Genomic DNA, 24,750 nt, shown 5'->3' on the forward strand with positions numbered 1-24,750 from the left:
CCCGTTGCGGAGCACAGGCTCCGGACGCGCAGGCTCAGCGGCCATGGCTCACGGGCCCAGCCGCTCCACGGCATGTGGGATCTTCCCGGACCAGGGCACGAACCCGTGTCCCCTGCATCGGCAGGCGGACTCTCAACCACTGCGCCACCAGGGAAGCCCTTTTTTTTTTTTCTCTCCAAAGAACCAGTTCCTTCTGAATATAACGCCAAGAAGTCCCTGTATGACTTTCTTAAGACAAATAAGTGTTTAGTTACTTGTCAAAGCTAGACTGAAACACAGTTGAATTTGATCACCTCTTAGAAATGGCAAAGATTAAAGTTTGAAAATCAGTTTTAATATATGCTTTTTAAAAATAAAAATCAAGGAATATCATGGATTTTAAATTATCTAATTATTTGAAATAAAGAACTAATAAACAGGTTTAAACCATCCAAATATATTAATGTTTTTATAGCTATGTATATAGAGAGAGATTAACTAGACTTATTTTAAACTCATCATATTCGACACAAGAGTAGATCACAAAGGAAGAATCATGAATCCTATCATTAGAACTCTTTGAAACTATGATAGTTATTTTTCTATTCAAGATGGTTTAAAGTATCATTTTATTTATGTGAAAAGAATAAAGGTAAAAAGGAAAGGTGGGAGTCTGGACCCAGACTATTAATGTATATTGTAAAAGCTTGCTTTTACACACGTCTGGGATTGGGAGCAAATACAAGAGCATCCATTGAGGAAAGTAATATACTTTATTTTTATTATCGTTTATATGAACCTATTTATTTGGGCCGTTTCTCATTCAAGGCATCTGCGAAGCTTTCTCAAGAAGTAGCTTATTACTTATTACGGCCCACCCTCTCACCCCTCCACAAACAATGAATTTTAAAATACTCAAGGCAGCATTACTGTAGTAGGGAAACCTGGTTTCCTAGGACAGCAGTAAACTTCACAGTTTATTGGAACCTCTTAATACCTCTGTAGCTATTTTCATGATACAACTATAAGGATATTTATCCATCTTTTTTAAAAAAATAAATTTATTTTTGGCTGCACTGGGTCTTTGTTGCTGCGCACGGGCTTTCTCTAGTTGCAGCGAGCGGGGGCTACTCTTCGTTGCAGTGCATGGGCTTCTCATTGTGGTGGCTTCTCTTGTTGCAGAGCACAGTCTCTAGGCGCGCGGGCTTCAGTAGTTGTGGCTCTCGGGCTCAGTAGTTGTGGCTCATGGGCTCTAGAGCGCAAGCTCAGGAGTTGTGGCGCACGGGCTTAGTTGCTCCGCGGCATGTGGGATCTTCCTGGACCAGGGCTTGAACCCGTGTCCCCTGCCTTGACAGGCGGATTCTTAACCACTGTGCCACCAGAGAAGTCCCTATCCATCTTTATGAAACTTTTTTTCTGAGAAATTATAGAAATGATAGGAATTTCTATGAGAAATTGAGTTAATTCTGGGAAATGTTTTAAATTACCGGTTAAAATAGTTGAAGGAACTCATCGGGTTGACTGAGTGTCCATTGCTATGTTCCAGGCACTGTCCTCAGAGGGCAGTAAGTGCTTATTACACTGATGTTTGTATCTTACATATTCAGCAAAACATGGTAACGATAGCTTTCCAGCGGAGTCACTTTACACATGTTTAACTTATCCAAAATTGTCCATACACATTCAGAAGAAGAAAAAAGAAAAGGAGAGAGAGCTATTAAATGGTTAAGTCACGTGAGCAGTTTTGCCCACCGTTCAAGAGACTTAACTGGGTTTTGGTTGCCTTGAAGCTCCAGTAGTGTGGAAATGTAGCTACAGGCTTTTTAAGTGCGGAATGGCCTCCACGTAAACTTCGTCATTTCGGACTCAGCCAAAGAAGCAGTGATGTGCTTTCACTCTGGAGGGAAAACTGGCTGTGTTGCCCTTGGTGGAGGGGACATACAATAAGGTTCCTTCCCGAGCCGTTCTAAGGATCATCTTGTCTGTGTCTGTCTATACTTTAGAATGCTAACTTTGGAACCTAACCCTTACCTAAGATGTAGCTCTCCCAAGTTTGATCCCTCCCTCTTTTGTTAGAAACGGGTGGATAAACTAAAAAACTCGAAAATGGCCTTGTAATTGCTCAAACAGTGCATTAGGAATTCCCTGGAAAATGGATCTGCAAGTTCTCGCTAAGCTAGTTGACTCTGAACAAAGAATCCAGTAAAATATCACTTCATTGTATCCTTCCTAACTTGAGAAATTATGTCCAGTAAAAAGACTTCCTATATAGATTTACATTTGCCATAAATTGCAAAAACCTTAGTAAATGCAGCTTCTAGTGTATAGAATAAAACTGTAAGCCATTCTGCTGTAAGTATACCTCATGTCAGATGTAAATGCTTTCATTTGAATTGCCAGTGTAGACAAAAGCGTTAGTCACATGGTCAAGGATTCAAAGTCCATCGAGTGACTTTGGGGAAGTTGCCTAACTTGTGTTTTTCCACCTACACATCAGGAGAATCATTCTTACCACGCTCTTCACTAGAAAGTAATCCTGGGAGTTAACTTAGCCATTTTCTTACGTGGTTGGCGCTGTCTGATTTTAAATACTTGGCACACAGATAGGTTCTACTTAAACGAATATAAATTCAGTTGAGCTCTCTGGAAGAAAAGCACTAGGTGTGAAATAGTGGTGATATGTACCTTATTATTTTAATGTTGGTAGTTGAAAGGAAATTATTTTAATAAAGGGAAAAGCTGTAAGAAATATTTTTGTGGCTTCTGTAAAGTCAAATTAATATCTGCTGTGTTTTCATCCTGCTTCCCTTTGTCACCAAAGCTGGTGAGTGACTGAGAAAGCCAGTGTCATTCGAAACTGAAAGTGTAAGCAGGAAAAAAACACCACTCAAATGGAAAAGGCAGGGCTGAGCTGTTCATGGTTACTTCAAGCTCCTCGTGCGTTTCACTCCTTGCTCTTAAAAAAGAAAGAAAGAAAGAAAAACAAAGTTCTAAAAGGAAATAACCATTTACTAAATACTGATTTCATGTAAATTTGGATCATATTTTCCACCAATTTTTTGTTGTTACTTCGTCAGGAGAGGTAACCACAAAACCTAGGCCTGGACTGTAAGTCATAGTACACCCACGGTTAATTAGAAATACACATAATCATAATTAATTGAATTATTAGCATAAAACAAAGGGGAATTTATAAATCACCAGTGAATCACAGTGCTAGAAGAGAGCTTTCTTTCTAATTCAGTCATCTCTCTTTTCACCGATGAGGAAACTGAGGAGCAAGAGATTAAATTGTTTGTCCTTTGTTGATTTAATTTTTTTTAAAGATGATCAATTAACTTGTTAGGCCTGAGGTTCGCGTGTGTCTGCATCTCTTGTTTGGCTCTGGTGCCTTACACCGGTTAGGTCTGTAATTGCAAACCGGGCCTGTGGCGCCCACTCTTCGCGTGGGACTGGATAAACTCTTCTGTTTGTTAACCGCAGCCTGGCAGTGAGCTGGACAACTTGGAGGAGATTTTGGATGATTTGCAGAATAGTCAATTACCACAGCTTTTCCCAGACACGAGGCCAGGCGCCCCTGCTGGATCAGTTGACAAGCAAGCCATCATCAATGACCTCATGCAACTCACAGCCGAGAGCAGCCCTGTTACACCTGTTGGAGCCCAGAAAACAGCATTGCGAATTTCACAGAGCAGTGAGTATGAGATATTGATGGTTATGCCAAGAAATTCCCATGTTATCACCATCAGAAACAGGGGTTATTAAAATCTGACGCAAACAGCTTAGTCACTTCGAGGTTTTTATGGTCAGATAGCACCACCTACCGTCCCAGCCCTTCAAAACAATATTCAGGGTGGATTCTAGTAAACATGGCCTTTCTGCAGGCGCTTGTGGTTAATATAATCAACACGGGGTGAGACCGACCTGCGTTGATAAAGTTCTTCGGATGATTGTCATAGTTCCCTTCATTTCAGTTACTGCCTTCAGAAATGGAGTTTACAATAGATTTTCTGTGTCTTAATATATGGCTGAATACTTAAAAGACAGAAACTTAGAAAGTTATGCTGACTTTTCAGGAATAATATACTACTAAAACTTTTTTATCAAAATACTCATACATGAGAGGGCTACACACATTAAAAATATCTTGTCCTGTCTCTTAGGAATCCTCATATAAATATCCATTTTACATGGAAATTTATCATATAAATGTTTTCTAAGTGCATCTTAAGTTTAATTAGTAGGATATACAGCTGGAAGACCTTAGACTGTTTTATAAGTGACATTTTTTATCACTTACTTTTATTTTTTTAATTTTATTTATTTATTTATTTGGCCACACTGTGCGGCTTGCAGGATCTCAGTTCCCTGTTTTTTTTGTTTTTTGGGGTTTTTTTTGGCCGCACTGTGCAGCATGCGGGATCTTAGTTCCCCGGCCAGGGATCGAACCTGTGCCCCCTGCAGTGGAAGTTCAGAGTCTTAACCACTGGACCACCAGGGAATTCCCTATTTTATATTTTTGTAAGTTTAAGATGAGGTCTTTCTCCACTTAGTTTACAAACTTGATAGTTAGCTAAAGTTGTCCAATAGTTGTGCGCAGAAGAAAATATCTTTCCTGCGCTAGGGACATGATCTGTAGAAAGACAGAGAACCTCTTCAGTGTTAAATTGGTGAACAGAATGATTTTTCCCTCTTCAAATACAGTTTGACCCAAAGCTTAGCATCTGTTCTCAAATCAGAAATGGCGGCAACCATCAACCAAATCACAAAATATCCTTGATTAATAGATCTTTTCTCAGAGTGATTCGTGATCATTCTGAAAAGGGTAAAACGACACAGAGTTTTTGCTTGTTATCTGTCAAACGTGCCTGCTTCTTAGGGAATGGAGGGTTGCTTATGGCCTATGAGAGATCACAAAGTCAGAGAGTTGAGAAGTGAGTAAGAAACACAGTAGCGGGTTTATGCTCATGACCCAGCGGAGTTAATGGAGGACTGCCTGAAAACTCATGGTTTCTCCTCTGTCTGTACCTCCTGATGGTATCCAGACTACTGAATGCTGACCAGATAACTAAACCTGAGGAAGGCAGCTTAAGCACGTACATCATTTTCATTTAAACCCTAATTCTTCCAAATATTTTATTTCTGCTATTGATTGTTAAGAACGTTAACGTGTTTTAAATGTTCTATTTCATACTGTGTTTATATAATTCAGAGAAAATAAAGTCCTTGATCTTATTTAATATATTAGCTCTATGAATTGTAATTTATAATATCTTTGTTCTTGAAGAAACATTGTTATCAAATCAGTGGTTGTCTGTGTGATAGTATAGTGCACTGGCGTAGTACTTACTGCACAATAAACTTGTGAACTAACCATAAGAATCCTTTCAAATATAAAGGTATCTGGAATTTAAAGAAGCTGTATTTAGAAGACTTAACAGGGCCCTAAAGCTTCAATACTAACTTCAGGTACCAGAGTTCACACATTTAAAGATTTTAACTTCCAATGAGAGTAGACATTTTTAACCTAATTCTAGTCCTAGGAAAGTCCAATTAAAAAATGCTAGCCTCATGTCCAAACCACATGTATCTGGGTTTGGTGCTATATGCAGGAGATGTTTATGGCTTCACAGCTGTGACAAAGCGATATTGCTAAATTCAAATAATATATGAAAAAAAAATATCAGTAGTTTCCTTAACAAATACAGTTGAATATTAGAAGTTAATATTGGGGAGAAAAATATATGGTAAATAATAGACATGTTCTTTTTTTTCCTTTTACTTCTTTTTTGTTTTGCAAGGTTGTCAGGAATTTAAATTAGAGACTTGTTGATTAGATTGCAAGTCTGTGTTTTCGTGCCACATGTTCTTTTGTCTGTGAAGTTGTCTTTTATGTAGGCAGCTGGTCCCTGACGTGCGTATCTTTGTTATTTTACAAACGACCTTTTCCCTGAACACTACTTCTGTTGTTATTTTCCATTATCCTATATTAACCTTAAATTTTCATTTGTTTTCTCCTTAGCTTTTAATAACCCACGACCAGGGCAACTGGGCAGGTTATTGCCAAACCAGAATTTACCACTTGACATCACATTGCAAAGCCCAACTGGTGCTGGACCTTTCCCACCAATCAGAAACAGTAGTCCCTACTCAGTGATACCTCAGCCAGGAATGATGGGTAATCAAGGGATGATAGGAAACCAAGGAAATTTAGGGAACAGTAGCACAGGTAAGGGCTCAAATGTGCTGTTAACTTTATTGGTGGGTTATTTAACTTAATGATGTATTCATCCACGTCAAACTAGTAGAATTTTTCAAGTGAAATTTTTTATGCTAGAAACTAACATTTGAATGTAACTAAATTCTGCAAATTTTCACTGCGACCGTGGTATATGAAACATCGGAAAGCATTTGAGTAAGCTGACCCTTTTGTTCTGTGATCATTGTTTTTACAAGGGTTCTAATCATTAATCCTGTGGCATAGGCTTATTTCACTTCTGCTCCAGTTACTATTCCAGACATTGTAGTGATATGTGTAAAATAATTTGGTGGTTGCTAGCTTGTCGTGATAATCTGCTGATAACCCCAGAGCTCCCTGTTCGTTGATGACTTGTGTTGGGCGAATTTCAGAATGAAGGCTTAAAATTCAACCAACCTTTTATACTCGTAACGATAGCAATTCTCATTCCAAAAAAAAATTAATTAAAAATAACGAACTTAAAAAATAATAATAATGAAATTTACATAGTAGTATGCCTGGCCTAAGAGTAGCTGATCCAGGGGCTCCGTTTTTAAAGACCTGTGAAGTTGCCTGTGATCTGGTTTGGCCCTTGACCTGCTGTAACTTAAGGTGTCTGCCAAGTTGCCCGTGAATATTCCTAAGTGGTAGTCACCGTCATAGCAGCAACCGTACTCCCAAACCTCCACCCAGTTCAGGCTAGGAATCACTGCTGCAGCATTGATTGCTGTTACCACCACGTCCTGTACCCTGTGGTATCCTGTACCCAATGGTATCTGTACCCTGTGTTATCCTGTACCCTTAGGATGCTAGGTTTTCTAATGGAGAACTGCTCACAGTTTACCGCTGGAGACAAAGGCATTGAAAGAAACAGATATTATAAAAAGAACTTATATTCATGGGTTTTAATTCTTATCTGTAATCCCTGTATACACATTGCCATTTAGATAGTTAACAGAAAGTAAGAGTTCAGTCTAAGGGTTGAAAAGATGGATTTCTTTTTTAACTTTCTGTTGTTGGTAAGCAATTCATGGGAAATGTGAAGAATGTTGTATTAAAATAGTTTATTCATTCAGCAGGTATTTATTAGGTGCCTACTATACGTGCCAGGCACTGACTACATCCCTAATTTATTTATTCGCAGAAACAATGCCATATTAGTTTTACATTATTTTTACAATAAAGTATTGATTTATATAAGTAAAATATTGACTTACGTAAAATTCTGTAAGAGAAAAGGAGCCAATGATTTATGAAAGGTGGCTTCTTATTATTGGAATACAAGAAGATCTGGGTTCTTGGAGGAATCTTTAGGAATTTGGGGATATACCTATATTCAAATCTGGGCAGCCTGGAGATGACTGGCATCCAGGCTGTGAAGATCCTACAATGCCTGTGCTTTGTTTCAAAAAGAAAAATGAAAAAAACCTGAAAGAGACTACCCTGGCTACAAGTGCATTAATATTTCGAAGTATGGATTATTTTCCCTCCTGCTTTCTATGCTTTTTATAATCTTGTTATATTAATTAGATCATAGATTTTTTTGAAAAAGAAAATGCCTTTTCTCCCACATCTTTGTATAATTAAAACCTAGCCTTAAAACGGTTTTTAAAATATGTATTAACATAATATTGTTCTAACTTGTTCAGTCTAATTACCCTTTACTCTAAATCATCCTAATGTAGCACATTCTCATTTCACCAGTGAAAAACCATCCACAGTACATGTTCTCTCCATTTCTGAAATAATACCCTATTTTTAGTTGTTTATCATAATCAAAGTAAATGAAAGCAAGCCATGTCTCTGAAAGCAGAACTGTTACACATCCATTATTAAACGCTTCAGAATGAAGGGTCCTCACTTGGGGTTGTTCCCCTTTAGGATATCAAGTCTTAGCCCATGTCTGGCCATTGCCAGCATCTCGGGGGGCAGGCCAGAGAGAGCACACACACGATCTGCCCAGCAAGGTTGTGCTCTTCTCACTGGTGTGTGTGGTCACATAGCTGTTAATGTCTCACGTATAGAAGGGTTTTTACAAATCTGTCCCAGCGCAGCCTAGACCTACGTCGCCAGGAATGTGGTGGTCCAGGTCCACCGAAGTGGGTGGCGCTCCCTTGCCTTGTCCAGAAAGAACTGGGGTGGAAAGACGCTGTCATTCCCCCAGCTTCCGAGGCTGCTTTGGTCAGCTTGGAAGCTTAACAAATTATAATGCTCAGAAAGGGATTTGGGGAAGGAAAGTCTGGCTGGGGCTTCATGGGATATTCTCTGTGATTGGGGTTTTTAATTAGAATATTGATTATCAGTTTTTACCTTGCTCCTCTTAGCCTCGCCTCTCTTTTGGAAAGTAAAGCATTGACGTGTATATCAGCTAATGTGATTCACTTCCTGAGGAAGGAAGTTGGGGTTATCCACATGCCACAGCACCTGTTTCTAAGTACATATGGGAACAATTTTAACAGCTTTTCCGAACTGTAAACAGTGGCAGGTCCGTGTTGTGAAAAACTTCGTAGGAATCGCCACCTCGTATTTCTTAGCCAGGGGCCCACGTCTGTCCCGGTGAGGGCCTGAGCTGTTGGGCTGACCGTGTACCGAGAATGAACGTCTCGTACCGGAGTAAGATCGTCTGGTGTTCATACGTGCTGACTGTGTTTCCATTCACTGCACCTCCGTTTTCTCTGGCTTGCCTGCAGGCATGATTGGTAGTAATGCTGCCCGGCCCACCCTGCCATCTGGGGAATGGGCACCTCAGAGTTCTGCTGTGAGAGTCACCTGTGCTCCTACCACCAGTGCCATGAACCGGCCGATCCAAGGAGGTATGATTCGGAACCCAACAGCCAGCATCCCCATGAGACCCAACAGCCAGCCTGGCCAAAGACAGATGCTTCAGCCTCAGGTCATGAATATGGGTAAGGCAGTTCCTGTGCTCTCTGCTTTTCACTTTTATACTTTCTTAGAAGAAGAGGGGAACAGCTCCATAAGTTCTGTCAGGACATGCTGCTAATTTGCGGTTTAGGTAATCCCCCCGTGTCAAGCTGTCATAAGTGGGAATTTGCTGGAACTCTGTATAGGATCATAGAATTGCAGCCTTTCCGGTTACTTAAGAGAACCCACTACCTTTATGATGTTTTATTTTCGTTAAATTATCTAATTTCAACTTTTGCAGGGAGTGAATTGCACTGTAACACTGTAAATGTTACACAGATGATATCTTGAAGAAGTATTTCAGTGGTGCACCGGTGGTTCCTAACTCTGCATGGTCATCAGGACCTTAAAATGCAGATCCCTGGGCCACTACCCTAGACTATTTAAACCAGACTCTCCCAGTTCCTCACTGAAAGTGCAGGCTCTTAGAGGGCATCTCACAAAATGTAGGGATCACTAGAATTCTATTTGGATACAGTTCACATGTTATTAAAATTAATGATCGGATACACTGTCTGATACCATTTATATGAAATGTCCAGAATAGGCAAATCTGTAGAGAAGGAAAGTAGATTAGTGGTTTCCTAGGGCTGGGGCTCTATGGGGGGAATGGGGAGTGACCCCTAATGGTCATGGTGTTTCTTTGGGGGGAATGACAACGTCCTAAAATTGATCATTGTGCTGGTTCTACAACTCTGCAGATACACTAACACCCACGGAATCGTACACTTTACACGGGCTAATTGTATGGTATGTGAATTATATCTCAATAAAACCATTATTTTTTTTAAAAAGTAATGCAACTCATCCTCAAGATTTTCTTAATCATTGACATACTAACCTTCCTCTTACCTTGTACATTAGCATAATTCAGATAAGTTGACGTTCATGTACTTTTTCATATACTTGGATATGGTACACGATGAGTAAGCGCTAAATCGTTAATGGAAAGATGCCAGGATTGTTTTGACACGATGATGCAGAATGCTCATCCTACCCCAGCATCGGTTTTCTTTTCTAGTTGTTTAATTGCTCAGCACATTTTGGCTATTGTTTCTGAGATGACATTCACGTTGCCTTTCTACAGAGAATGTACTTCAAACTAATAATGTGTGATTCCCAAACATAAATTCACATAATTTGAGGCTTACATGAAAATGCTAAGAATGGCCAGATTTCCATGCAAAAATAAACTGGGAAATTTTTTAGATGCTAATTCATTCATTTAAAAATCATCATAGGGCTTCCCTGGTGGCGCAGTGGTTGAGAGTCCGTCTGCCGATGCGGGGGATGCGGGTTCGTGCCCCGGTCCGGGGGGAATCCCACGTGCCGCGGAGCGGCTGGGCCCGTGAGCCATGGCCGCTGAGCCTGTGCGTCCGGAGCCTGTGCTCCGCGACGGGAGAGACCACAGCAGTGAGAGGCCCGTGTACCCCCCCCGACACACACACACACAAAATCATCATAATAAATCCCTTATATCCAGAAATTTCATTTAGCCTCAGTCTTTCTTCTCTGAATGGCACCTGGCTTTTGAGCTTGAAATATGGCTCTGTGAGCTTCACTGTGTAGCTGAATTTCTCTGATTTTTAATAAGCTCGAAAAAGCCCTGAACTCAACAGAAAAGTACCTGTTGTAATGGAAAACAGGTCTACAGATAGTGATAATAAAATCATTAAGGAGCTCATATCATGCATTAGCTTTAATCCTCTACAGAGAACTTCTAAGAAAGAGCACGTCTAAGTTGTCTGGGCCACCTCTCTGCTCCTCCTTTACTCAGACCAGCACTTCTCAAAAGTATGTCCAGGCGTCTGCCAGGCCAAAACGATTTTCATAATAATACTAAGATATTACGTACCTTCTTCACTCTCATTCTGTCATGGATGCACAATAGAGTCGGCTAAAAAAATCTTGTTTATGTTGCAAACAAACAACGTCATAGAAAAAGAGATCAGATTTGTTACCAGAGGGGAGGTGGGCGGAGGGGAAATTGGATGCAGGCGGTCCAAAGGCACAGACTCCCAGTTATAAGTTCTAGGGACATAACGTTACAACAAGGTCAATGTAACTAACACTGCTGTGTGTTACATATGAAAGCTGTTAAGAGAGCAGATCTTGAGAGTTCTCATCACAAGGGAAGAAAAGTTTGTATCTATTTGAAGTGATGGATGTTCACTAAACTGGCTGTGATAATTATTTCATGATGTATGTTAAGTCAGATCATCGTGCTGTACACCTTAAACTTCTGTAGTGCTGTATGTCAATTGTATCTCAATACGACTGGAAGAAAAAAATCTTGTTTATGTTAACATAGTGGATTTATTATGATGACTTTTAAATGAATTAATAATCATTTTTTCTTTTTCCCATTTTAATTTAATTTAATATAGTAAATATCAATGAGATATAACCCACATACACAAAAGCTGTACTTTAAGAATATAAAGACTCCTAAGTCCAAGGGGCTTGGAACTGCTGATCTAGAGAGTCTCTAAAGTGGGTGACTAGCCTTGGTATTTCTTGCCTTTTTTTCTATTTCAGAACAAAAATTCTCTTATTATTTTCACCTAATTATTATTGCTTCTGTCTTTTTCTGTAAATTGTATATTTCTCTTTCTATTCTATAACCAAAACAGATGACTTCCCTTATTACAAGTTGTAAGATTTTGGAATTGTTTCCTTCTCCCATTTCAGGGCCATCTGAATTAGAGATGAACATGGGGGGACCTCAGTATAGCCAACAACAAGCGCCTCCAAATCAGACCGCCCCCTGGCCTGAAAGCATCCTGCCGATAGAACAGGCACCGTTTGCCAGCCAGAACAGGTGAGTCTTGAGCACTCAGGAGGTCCCGGAGAGTAGAGTTCATGAGCGCCGTGAGTTATCTCAGACCTAGGCCACAAGTTAGTCTGGTCCTTTCGAACAGTTGGTGCCTGACCAGTTTTCATGTATTCAAACTATATCATTTACTGGACCGGGAGTACAGGGGTTCGGGGGGCCGGCGGGGGATCCAAAAATCAGTTTGACCTAGCACATGCCTTTAAAGAAGTTATAATTTAGTTGGAAAATAAAATATGTAGACTAATGAATAACTGTAATATGAGCTAGTATGTACTATATGCCCTAAGAGAAATAAACCATATTTCAAGGGATCGTCCAATTGGGGTGATTGGGGAAAAGCTTCAGAGTCTTGAGTAAAGGTATCATTTCAGGAGGCAGAGATGGCAGGAAGCCAGTCCATCTGGCAAAAGCAGAATAATCAGAGTCCTGAAGGTTACAGAAGCAACACAGTATGTTTAGGGTAACAGAGAATAGTCTAGTTTTATGTTACATATATTTTACCACATTAAAAAATAAATAAAAGTATCAGAAGATTTGGCCAGGGACTTCCCTGGTGGTCCAGTGGTTAAGACTCCCTGCTTCCGGAGGAAAACTAGCAAATGATGGAGCAAAACTGCACATTTCATCTGTTGCATTCAAAGTGCTATAATTCAAAAATGTGTCCGTGAAATAAATGCCTGAATGTTTAAATTTTCATAAAAAGTAGCCTTTAAAATATATTCAGATAAGAAAATGTTTTGACCTGTGTATACTTTCCAAAATCATTCAAAAAATTATTGGGGTCTTAAATTTGCTGTATTTAAAAACACTGATGCATACATTCATTTTGTATCAAGTAAAGTCACAAATCCTCTTTTTCCAGCTTAAGAAAATATACTGTATTTACCTTAAATTTTCATGATTTAATAAACATTTAATCTTACTAATTTTTAATGCTTAATAGGAAAACTAAACCAAAGATTTTTTTTCAAAGTGTTCCCATAGCTCGCAGTTGAGATGATGACAGTCATTTTTGCACGGATTCTTCTTCAATAATTCAGTTCACAGCTATTGACTTTTTTCCCCCTGTATTTTTCTTCCCTCTTATAAAAGAAATAAACTATACTGATATATTCAAAAAAAAAAAAAAAAGACTCCATGCTTCCAGTGCAAAGGGCTTGGGTTCGATCCCTGGTCAGGGAACTAAGATCCCACATGCCACGGGGCGCAGCCAAAAAAAAAAAAAGAAGATTTGGCTTGAAAAGTAGATTAGTAACGGAATAGATTTATAGAGGGTCTTAAATACCAAACTCTTCTTCAGGCTTTTTTCTTTTTTTTTTTTTTTTTTAATATTTATTTATTTACTTGGCTGTGTAGGGTCTTAGCTGAAGCATGCAGGATCTTCGTTGCTGCGTGCAAGATCTTCACTGAGGCACGCAGGATCTTTTTAGCTGCAGTATATGAACTCTTAGTTGCAGCATGTGGGATCTAGTTCCCTGACCAGGGATGGAACCCGGGCCCCCTGCATGGGGAGCGTGGAGTCTTAACCACTGGACCACCAGGGAAGTCCCTCAGCCTTTTTTCATTAAGCCGTTGAAGAAGTTTTTTGAAAAAGGAAGTAGTATATGATCAAGTTTGATTGAATTTTTTTGATTCTGATTATCAGTCTAATCATTTTTGTTTCTTTGTAGGTAATCTTTTCTAATTGCTTTTGAAATATTTTTAGAATTGCTATACAGTAGTCTTACTATAGTGTGTCTAGGTGTAGATTGATTTATTTATACTGCTTGGTATTTGGTGTATGTTGTGCTTATTTTATCGTGGATTCATCAGCTCTGGAATTGTAGCCATTATCTCTTTATGTACTGCCCCTCCACCATTTTCTCTATTCTTTCTTTCCGGGATTCTGGCAAGACATACGTTAACTGTCTCTTTCTACATCAGATTTTTTAAAACTTCTACCCTCCTTACTTCTTAACCCATGTATTTTCCATCTCCCTATCTCTCTGTACTACATTTGGGATAATACATATCTGTATTTCATTTCATTAATTATCTCTTTGGCTATGTTTAAACCAATTACATTTTTCATTTCTAAAAGTTCTGTTTGTCTGGTTATTTTTCATAGTCTCTTACTGTTTGCTTATTTTTGTGATTCCATCTTTATATCATTAAACATCACATTCATCATTACTTTCTAAATTTCTTGATTCGATAATTCCAATATCTGGATTTCTTGCAGTTCTAAATCCAGTGATTGACTCTTGCTCGTGGTGGCCTGTTTCCCTGAGTATTTTGGTAATCTTTCATTGGGAGTTCCTAGTTGATCTTTGTCAATGATCCAGCCGGGGGTTAAAGTTGAAGACACTTTGCTTGCAAGGGAATTTTCATTGGTCTCTGCTGGAGGTGAGGGTCCCCGCTGACCACTCTCCTCAGTGCAGTCCAGCACTCTCCGCTCAGCTCTTTCACTTGGCTGTGGCCCAGTGCCCCAGCTCTCAAGGATAAAACACACCCGTTGCTGGGGGCTTAGGTGTTGCTCAAGTTTTCGCTCAAAGATGGATCTTGTTCCATTATTCCCTGCAAAGACAGTATCACAGTCGCGTTATATGCATAATCCCATGGTTTTTAAGCAAAGCACTGGAAGCAGACGTTGCACAGGCAACCTTGAGGCCTATGTGATGGTGCTGCTTGGCCAGTTGGGTGGGCGAAGAGCCCCGAGGCAGAGAGATAGTTAGGAGCCTAAGCAGGAGTCAGTGTGGGCACTTAAATGATGCAGGCGATGTTTTCTGGGCAGTCACCATGTTAGAAAACAAACTGGAGGAATTCGGCCTTGAGGCTCACATGTAGAAGGTTTGGGTTGGAGGCCCAGTGAGGACCTTCCAGACAGATCGTTTTGTCCTTTGGGGATTATTCTAGTCTAAAATTATGAAATACTTTTATCAAATTCACAAATGATGAAAGCAGGGTTTCTGAAATTTTATAAGGGTAGAATATTTCCAGAGCTTCTTGTTTAAAAAAAAAAAAATACAGATTTCATAGTGACTCTTATTACCCTGGAATAAAATGCTTTTGCATAGCTCAGAACTGTGGTGTGGTGCCCATTTTCCTTTCTATATCTTCTTTTTATACATATATATAAAAAGTAACTGTTTATTACTGGAGAAGAGACAAATGTATACAAGAAAATCTAGGTTCTTTCTCCTCATGCACTACTTTGGTAATAAAGTTCCAAATATCAACTATGAAGATATTTACAAGGATAAATCTTTCTTAACATGTGACCATTTACTGTGTGATGGACATTTTTCATAGAAATCATATACTTAAACTAAATATAATCTTATAGTTTACAAGAAGCTTAGAACATTGTATTAACAGAAGACAAGATTATATTTTACTGCAAAATATTATAAAAGTGATACAATTTTGTGGCTCTTAAACATTTAATTACTTGAATTGAACAGGGGAATGAAGAAAAAAAAAAACCCAACAGAAAAATCATCAGGACACGCCTCACTTTAAGATTTTTTGTATTCGATTTGTTCTACTTTCACGTCGTCTCCAATTAGCTGATACACGTAAGTGACAACTGTAGAAGCCTGGATATCCATCAACACAAATGAAGGAATAATGTTCGTTTCCAAGGCATTATATGCTCCAGTGGCAGAACCTGGATTAATGTAGAATTTATTTTCATGCTCACATGCTTCCAATTTATGTGTGTGTCCTGAAATAAGGATATCCATATCAAACTGCCTCTGCAACAGGGCTAAGCTGGCCATATCTCCCCATGGAATAACTTGATGTCCATGGATCAAACCAGTTTTGAACTGCCCAACAGTTACAACTGTCTGTTCTGGATAATTCAGATTCTCATCGAAGTCTCCTCTCACAGTATGAACATCACCAGCCAGAGTCTTGAGACAGTCATAACTCTCTTTGGTACGAAGGTTTCCAGTGCAGAGAATGTGCTGAATCTTTCCTGGTACCAGCAGTTTTTTAAAATTTAGCTGGCAGACTGTTGCACCGGTGTGGGATGTGCAGGTCTCCTAATAGCAACGCCAGCTGGAGGTAGGACAATCTTCATCTTTAGAGGGGGATCCCTTCAGAGATGGATTGAAGTACATAGTAAACGTGGGCAGCATCCTGTCACTGGGCTCCGCTCAGTCACCCCTTTGTATGTCTTAAGAGAGTGGTAAAGGATTCAGAGGATTCAATGAAGTTTTAAAAAATCAAAATAGCAGAAGATGAATATGAGACCAGCAATACTGGATGTGTGCGAAAAAGTTGGGAACTAGTTACTTCACTGAAAAGATGATTAGGCCAATTGCTTAATAACTGTTTTAGGGAGATAAGGAAGAGAGGGTGCTCGCCAGCTGTATTCCATTCGCTTAGCGGGGGAAACTCATGTCTTCCAACCCCGCTGTGCCTATGAACCATCTTTGGGATCTCACTGAAAGGCAGGTCAGGGTGGAGCCCAGGATTCTGCGTTCCTAACAAGCCCCAGGTGATGCCAGCACCGCTGCTCCCCCGACGCACTCTGTGTGGAAGAACAGACAAGAACCGCAGTCAGCCAGTGTGGCTCTTACTGGACTAGCTGCCAAGGGCGGTGTGTGGCCTCCATCACTGAGTACTATTCTTGGGGATAGAGTGTCGCGTAAATAACCGCTGTGATCCTTCTTGGAGGTGGTACTTTCTCGGGGTCCCCCAGCTCTTTGAGTCTGATTTCGTGGTGTCAGTGAGTATTGCGCGTTTTCTAAATATGTTTATTGGATATGTTAAAAAACACACCCATTTCCATGGAAACCTGCACATAGTAAAAAGGTAGTCGAACAATTAAATCCAGCACCTGAGAGTTGGTTTTGGATGAAATGTCTAATATTAGTTTCTAGGGAAAACTGGGCCCAACGTTAGGATTTTCACTGTTGCCCAAGCAGAGGAAGGGTTCTGTTAAAGCAAACATGAGGACCTCCCCGGCTGTCCAGCAACTGGGACTCCGCGCTTCCACTGCAGGGGCCGTGGGCTCCATCCCTGGTCGGGGACTGGGATCCCGCAAGCCACGCGGCGCAGCCAAAAATCAAATAATAATAAAATGGAAGAATTCCGAGTACACACTGAGGCCAGCTACAGAGTCAGCTGGTTCAGTTTGCTGGGGGCGTTTCTGTGACTCGCCCCGCCCTGTTCTCTTGTTGCTGTCAGTTTTCTTTGTAGAAGAGCGCTATGGACAAAGCAAAATATTTCCACCACTTTTAAAGTTATTTATTTCTGTTTTTCCAGCCACTTACCCCTCTTCTTTTATTTTAAATAATTCTGTTTGGAAGAAATTTATAACCAACTTTATGGTAGTCTTATTGTCATAGAAATCCAGAAATGATGGATAACAAAAGTTCTAACCACGTCTCTCTTTTGAAATAAACAAAAAGCAGTGCCTTTTTAAAATCTCCTTTATAAGTATCACCATTAATATTTTGTATTTTTACTGCCTACCTATTTAGGAATAGGTTTTTAAATGTTTTATGCACCCAGCATTAGTTTATATACACATTTCAGAAAGACGGTAGTTTAGCCCTTTAATCTCTAATGTATTCACTTACTCATTTATTTATAGCTGAATTTCCATTTTCTGTAGTTTCATTGTGGTTTTTCTTCCTTTATTCATTTGGTATGTAAAAGAGTTGTTTAAAATATAGCCCCAAATTTATGGATGATTTTTTGATGATTTCTATTGGATTTATAAAAGTGAAAAGTATCTGCCTTTCATGAAAGACTTCCTTTCACATTAAGTTCAAAATCTCTGAGTAATTTGGTTTTCTCTTGTTTGTAATGTGTCTAAGAGTAAAGGTTCTTTGGTTGACTATTTCTCATCATGTAGTAGCTGCTACTTTTTTGCAGAATTTTGAAAACACATGAAAAGTGATCGTATGGTATGATTTCTCAAACAAGAGCTCAGAATTGATCTTATTCCCCTTCTTATCACCATCTTTAATGTCCTGCTAGTCTATAAATAAATGAAAGTGTAGATTTCAAGAAATAAGGTTTTTATTGATGATGGATTAACTACCTTCTGCTAGTTCATTACTTACCATCTTGCCAACTTGGGGCCTCTGTGTGTTCTTCCCTTTATTCCTCTGAATTTTATCCTTGACTTAATATATTTGTCAGCCACCATCTAGATTGTAACTATATTTGTAATTGCCCAAAATGTAGGAAAATAATTTCTTCATTATGTTGGCAGCCATTTATAAAGTTGGGATTGGAAGTCTGGATCAATATTTTTTTCTATAAGCCAAGTGTATTATGATGTTTCTAAGGGAAGTGATGTAACTCGTGGTATGCCCAAATTTGTAATACTAAGCCACAATGCAGTGTATTTTTGAGTATAAAAATGTATTTCTTTGAGTATAAGGTATGATAACCTGGCTAGATCAAGAACCTTTTATTTTCACCAGCTTGCTGAACCTATGCAGTTCAAGTACTGGTCCAACAAAGAGATTGAAGATGGCCTCACTGGGCACAGTCTAGGGTTGAGGTTTCTAAATGAATGCCAACATCAAGCCAGCATAGTGCAGTGAGTGGCACATAGAGTTGAGAGGAGAGTGGGAGTGGTCCAGAGTGGCTGTGGAGGAGACATGGCGAGCCCGGATGGGAAGGTAGAGTTGCAGTTGGAGAAGAGGGCGGGAAACGTGGAACGGGAAGTCTTGGCATTATGGTGGGTATGCGGCATCCTCTGGGAAAAGGCCAGTTGCCCAGGGTGGCTGGGACCCACAGGGAAGTCGTGGGCATTACGTTGGGAAAGGTTAGGCTTTACCAAAGTGTGTGCGTCCTTGAATTCCACCACCACCAGCACCCTGTCCCAGGGCCTTAGACGTTGCGAGTCAGCTCAGTAACGGGAGAAGGAACCCGACAGCGTCATATCGGGAGAATCAGAGAGAGACTGTAAGCCGGAAAGTGTCTTGAAGGTCCCAGCTCGAGTTGAAGAGGGCCTGGACCCAAGTGGGAATCTGGGTCAAGCACTGGTTTAACGTTTTGAATTAAGAAAAGAAAAAGCATGTAACAAAAATGGGTTATTTTATTATGTGGGCAATCGTTCAGATGCCAATGCGCATCGGTAGTTCTTTTTCTTTAAGCCTGTGGATGTCTCTTCCCGGGGGTGGAGCTGTCTTCCAGAGTACCAGACGGAGTGGCCTCTTCCTTCTGACGCTGGGTTTCAGGCAGGTGCACACTGGGCAGTCTGCCTTGCCGTGGAGCCCGTGCAGCCTTGCTCGGGTTAAAAGGGAGTCGACTTCGCCTTAGCCGGTCATCAGCAGAGAGATCTGGGATGGGGGTTGTGGTCGTGTGGGAATAAAAGCTTCTGAAGAAACAGAAGTCGAAAATTGTGAAATAAAGCTAGAGGAAGAGAATATTAACTAGCATCTTTGGGGAATGAGGTCTCAGGCCTAAGAGAGTTTGGTAAACAGACAGCATCCACTCTTGGCTGACTTGAGCTCCTTTGTTCGTGACATTGACCGCATCTAAACGTGGGTCCTCGCTCTTCGGGGAATCCCCTCCTCTCTTTGCTTCCATGACACGCAGACCTGTGGCTGTCCTCCTCCCTGTTGCCGCTTTTCTGTGTCCGCTCCTTCCTCCTGCTCCCTGAGTGTGCGGTGATCTGGTCACAGCTGTGTTTAAAAAGTTGACTCTGGGAGAGTGTGGAAGCGCGGAGGGCAACGGGGGAACCATTCCAGCGCCTGACGTCTTCCTGGGAACCGAGGCCATGGTGGGAGAGGAGGCAGGTGCAGAGAGAGCCCCGGCCGGGAGCACGGGCCTCTGCCAGCGCCGGCGAGCGCCCTAGCGACGGGAGCGCTCGGGTGGAGCCGGGTGGGCAGCGTAGCGCACACGCTGGGCTCAAGATGGTGCCCCTCACGGCGCCGCGCAGGCCGTGGGACGTGGGCTCGGAGCCGCGGACCGCCGGCGAGCAGGGTCGTCGAGGGCGCACTTAAGTGGGTGATTTTTTTCACAAGTGACATGGGCTAAATGGAGAGGATAGTGTTTCCAGCGCACTGGGTTAGAACTGTTTGCAGCTGACTCTTGGCTTTAATCCTCAGCATTTCAGCATTCTGGGCCAAAGTGGCACAAAGCACATGAAACCGGTTAGATAGGTCATTCATCCCTAGGTGAATCTATCATTGCTTAAGAATAAGGGAACTTACCTGTAAACTTTATTTTCTCCAAAACATATAGTAACTTTAAGAGTACAAATTAGAGTATCATTTCCCCTTTTGGTGTTATAGTAACTCAGGAGCTCTTTTTTAAAACTCCCCAAGTTTGTCAGTTAAGTTAAATTATAGGAGTTTTATATACCATAGAATTTGGAGTACAGTATTACGGTTTTATCACCCATCACCTTATATAATAACAAACATAATCTGCATGTTCCTGGTCTACTTTTCTTGACTAACTCAGGAGGTCTAACTCAGCGCTTCTTGAGGATTTTAGTAAATGTTTACAAGTCCCAATTATGCATGACAGAGAAATGTCCTCTTAGTCCAGCCACGTGCAGTCTAATGGCAGCTGAGTTCAAAAAAGTTAATGGAGCTTTTATGCTCCTAGTGTCCCTCAGACGGGTCTTCAGAACCTCATGTGAAATGAGACTGTGCAACTGGTCCTTCTTGCTAAAACTCAGGAAACTCCTTTGACTACTTCAGTACAGAGTAAATACATACATGCTTGAAGAGTCAGCGTGGACTTGTGGGAATGTAGTGGTCACCTAGGTCGGTGTTGAATCCCCCCTTTGCAGTGTCTGCCTGTGTGATCTCCACCACAGGGTCTGACAAGCTCTCCAAGCCTCAGCGTTGCCAGCTTTAGAGCGGGGGCAATAAAAATAAAGCTCACAACATCTGATGCCTAGATGTGTGTCTGGCTTATCTCTGTTAGGCACTGGATGAAGTATATCTATTATTTAGGGTTGTTGTTTGTGTCTGGCTGGTATAGTATTTTACTACTTTTGTCTTTAAGGGGAAAAAAACGTTCTCTAATCAACTAGCTTTTCCGTGGGCCTGAGATGAAGTTTGTCTCTTTACAGGCAGCCGTTTGGCAACCCTCCAGATGACTTGCTATGTCCACACCCTGCAGCGGAGTCTCCAAGTGACGAAGGCGCTCTCCTGGACCAGCTGTACTTGGCCTTGCGGAACTTCGATGGCCTGGAGGAGATCGACAGAGCTCTGGGGATACCCGAGCTGGTCAGCCAGGTGGGCACAGGGTGAAGCTGGTGGGGACCGAGCACTGGCGTGGGCACGGAGATATCTGTTCTCTTTTGTCGGCAGATAATCTGCAGTCTGCTTTTTAGAATGCTTTCTTACCTCTTAACAAGCAAGCTCTGTTTTCTCTCTCCCCCACTCCTTGTTACTCTCACATCAAGAATGGAAAATACTGAGAATGAGTTTGACCTGTACTTTGGGTCAATTGAGCTGAAAGGCAGAAACTCAAGTCCAGCTCATCTACTGACAGGGAGGAACATGCAAGGGGCAGAGAAGCCAAGAACAGAACATTGCTGCCCCAGCGATCCAGAACCTTCCATCTAAAAAGTAGTATCCTTAAAATGGTTCTGACAAACCTAGGGGCAGGACAGGAATAAAGATGCAGACGTAGAGAATGGACTCGAGGACACAGTGGGGGGAAGGGGAAGCTGGGACAAAGTGAGAGAGTGGCATGGACATATACACACTACCAAATGTAAAATATGGGGAGATCAGCTCGGTGCTTTGTGTCCATATAGAGGGGTGGGAGGGAGATGCAAGAGGGAGGGGATATGGGGATATATGTATGCATATAGCTGATTCACTTTGTTATACAGCAGAAACTAACAACATTGTAAAGTAATAATACTCCAATAAAGATGAAAAATAAAAAATAATAAAAAATAATAAAAACTAGTATCCTGGGCTTCCCTGATGGCGCAGTGGTTGAGGGTCCGCCTGCCGATGCAGGGGACACGGGTTCGTGCCTCGGTCTGGGAAGATCCCACATGCCGCGGAGCGGCTGGGCCTGTGAGCCATGGTCGCTGAGCCTGCGCGTCCAGAGCCTGTGCTCCGCAACGGGAGAGGCCACAACAGTGAGAGGCCCGCGTACCACAAAAAAAAAAAACAAACTAGTATCCTCAGTCACTCTCCATCTTAACATTTGTGGGCTAGTGATAGGAAGCTACTTGTGCTAAAAGAATATGTTGCACATAAGTTAGCAGAAGTCTTTTTTTTTTTTTTGGCTGCGTTGGGTCTTCGTTGCTGCACGCAGGCTTTCTCTAGTTGCGGCGAGCGGGGGCTACTCTTCATTGTGGCGGGCGGGCTTCTCATTGCAGTGACTTCTCTTGTTGCGGAGCATGGGCTCTAGGCGCACAGGCTTCAGTAGCTGTGGCTCACGGGCTCAGTAGTTGTGGCTCGTGGGCTCTAGAGTTCAGGCTCAGTAGCTGTGACACACGGGCTTAGTTGCTCCATGGCATGTGGGATCTTCCTGGACCAGGGCTTGAACCCGTGTCCCCTGCATTGGCAGGAGGACTCTTAACCACTGCGCCACCAGGGAAGTCCCAGCAGAAGTCATTTTAAAGGTAGCTGCAGTTCATTCATCATTTTGCCCTCTGTGTGGATTTAGCCACAGTCAAATGGGGGCTATTTAATATCGATGGGAATGTAAAGACGTTAGCCAATCTTAGTGGGCTTCCCCTCCTGGTGATTAGTTGGTGACATAAAGTCATGAACTACATCAAGAGTACTTTATAGCAACAATATAATAAATAACCTAACATAGTCTCATGAAATAACTTAGGACTTTTCTGAATCAAGGCTACGCAGCCCAGTTTGTGTGAAGCAGGCATCCTGGTTTCCTATAGAGTCACCTGGATAAAACGATGAGTCTCACTGCTGTCTTCCTCTTTTCTCAGCGTGAATCGTCTTTATTTCTTATTGCTAAGAAACACCTTCCAGGGTTCACTCTGCTTCTTGGACGTAGGGTGTATCGTGAGGGTCTGTGGAAAGGGAGATACAGAGCCATTGGAGACCTCTCTGAAGTATTCAAAACAGCCCTGTCATAATCCCCACGTTCAGCAGACATAGGTGGGAGTTGAGACTTGATAGTTCATACTGAGAACAGCAGAATGGAAAGAAGTGACTTGAGGTTACGTGATATAACCTGAAATAAGAAAGGAAAATGGAGTTGAAGTATTTCCTGTGTGGCTGGTTTGCTTTGCCTTTAGTGCTGGTGAGAATTTAGCATTCAGTATTGTTATCCCTGAGTTGTCTAAGTGACATTTAAAGATGTGATTCTTGGGGTTGCTGAGTGACTCGGAGCATTGTTTTTATCAAAAGTGGTATCATTTCATGAATATCTTCAGTCTCTTTTTTTTTTCTTCTCATTTATTTGTGTTATTTCTGTTTTGTCTCATCAAATCCCTCATCCTTATATCATATTAAACTGAATTATAGAAATAATGATTAGGTGGAGTCGGGAACTGTAGAATACACGTGGACTTTATTTGTACTCATCAGAGTTGTGTGTTTTCTTTAAAAATGGATATTAAACTTTCTCTCTGTTGAAGATGGGCAAATATTTAAAGATCTGAAATAGTTTTGTGGATGTAGTTAGAGCAGTAATTCAACAGTGAATGGTTTCCCCCAAGCGGGCTCCATCCACATTTTTAAAACTACTACGGACAGGGCAGTGGACCCAGTTCTCACGGGTCCATGTGACCTAAGCCCAGGATTCAGGGTGGCCCCAAGCCCTGCTCTCACATGGGTAGACTGGCTTGAGGAAAGCTTAGGCTGTTACTAGGCTAAAGCAAACCTGAGAGATGATTTTGCTGTTGCATCCTTCCCTCCTGTCTGTTGGGAGGTTTGTAGCAGAAGGAAGAGGAGAATGAACCAGGGGCACCTTCCTGCTCTACACAGAGTCATGTAGGGCCACCTACATCGGGGGTGCGCCCCTCGGAGAAGTTCTGGACTTTCTGCAGCCCCTCCTTCTGACCCAGATAGGGCAGCCCTAAGAAGTCGAGGACAACAAACATGTTAAATACGGCTAGTAGGAAATAAGATGGTGGCAGAATGTGGGACGTGTAGGGGATCCTGACGACCACAGAAAACAGTCAGATACAGGTGGTGCTTCACACTGGTGAGCGGCTCAGGTCCTGCATCACAGACTCTACTGGAACCCGCTCCTCACTAGCCAGACAGGCTTCTTGCAATTTGCTGCACGTCTGCAAGTCTCAGTTTTGTTATCTGCAAAATGCGAATAGTGGTGGGCACCCCAGCACTGCTGATCCCAGCCAGGTACCAAGGCAGCTGTCTAGTTAAAGTGATTAATACAGGTGTGACTAATGAAATCAGAACACTTAACACAAGGGAGTTCCCTGGTGGCACAGTGGTTAGGACTCTGCACTTTCCTGCCAGGACCCGGGTTTAACCCCTGTTTTGGGAACTAAGATCCCGCAAGCCGGCAAAAAAAAAAAACAAGCCCCTTGAGGCGTCTAGGGGACGTTCGCATTCTTCCAACTGGCAGCAGGAGTAGGAGGCATTCCGTAGTCACAGCCCCTGTCTCCCTTCCCTCGGAAGAAGCGCTGCGGGGAGTCAAGCCTGACCCCTGCTTCTTACCTCAAGTAACTGGATCTCTGGAACAGAGGCATTTTCTAGGAAGACAAGTGGAGTCGAGGTAGAAGTCCCTTTGTGTAGTAAGTACAATAGCAGAAGCCTCAACTACAGGGCAGCGAGAGGAAACAGCCTTCTGTTCGCTCTGCAGTTTTCAGTGGTTTTATTGATTTGTTTGTTATCCGGGG

General features: G+C 41.7%; 1 protein-coding gene across 14 annotated transcripts in view; it reads left to right on the top strand.

Annotated features, from left to right (window-relative positions):
* Positions 1-24,750, top strand: part of NCOA2 (nuclear receptor coactivator 2) — a 275,806-nt gene that overhangs the window by 238,016 nt on the left and 13,040 nt on the right. For 13 of the 14 annotated variants that reach the window (XM_082601471.1, XM_082601461.1, XM_082601460.1 and 10 more), the window contains 5 exons: positions 3,463-3,673; positions 6,002-6,208; positions 8,908-9,123; positions 11,831-11,960; positions 21,016-21,181. In XM_082601471.1, the coding sequence (XP_082457597.1) occupies positions 3,463-3,673; positions 6,002-6,208; positions 8,908-9,123; positions 11,831-11,960; positions 21,016-21,181 (930 nt within the window). The remainder of the gene's footprint in view (positions 1-3,462; positions 3,674-6,001; positions 6,209-8,907; positions 9,124-11,830; positions 11,961-21,015; positions 21,182-24,750) is intronic. The other variant, XM_082601463.1, reaches the window with a different exon arrangement.

Source organism: Mesoplodon mirus, assembly GCF_964341445.2.
Source record: "Mesoplodon mirus genome assembly, chromosome: 16".
In the NCBI taxonomy this organism is placed as follows: Eukaryota; Metazoa; Chordata; class Mammalia; order Artiodactyla; family Ziphiidae; genus Mesoplodon; species Mesoplodon mirus.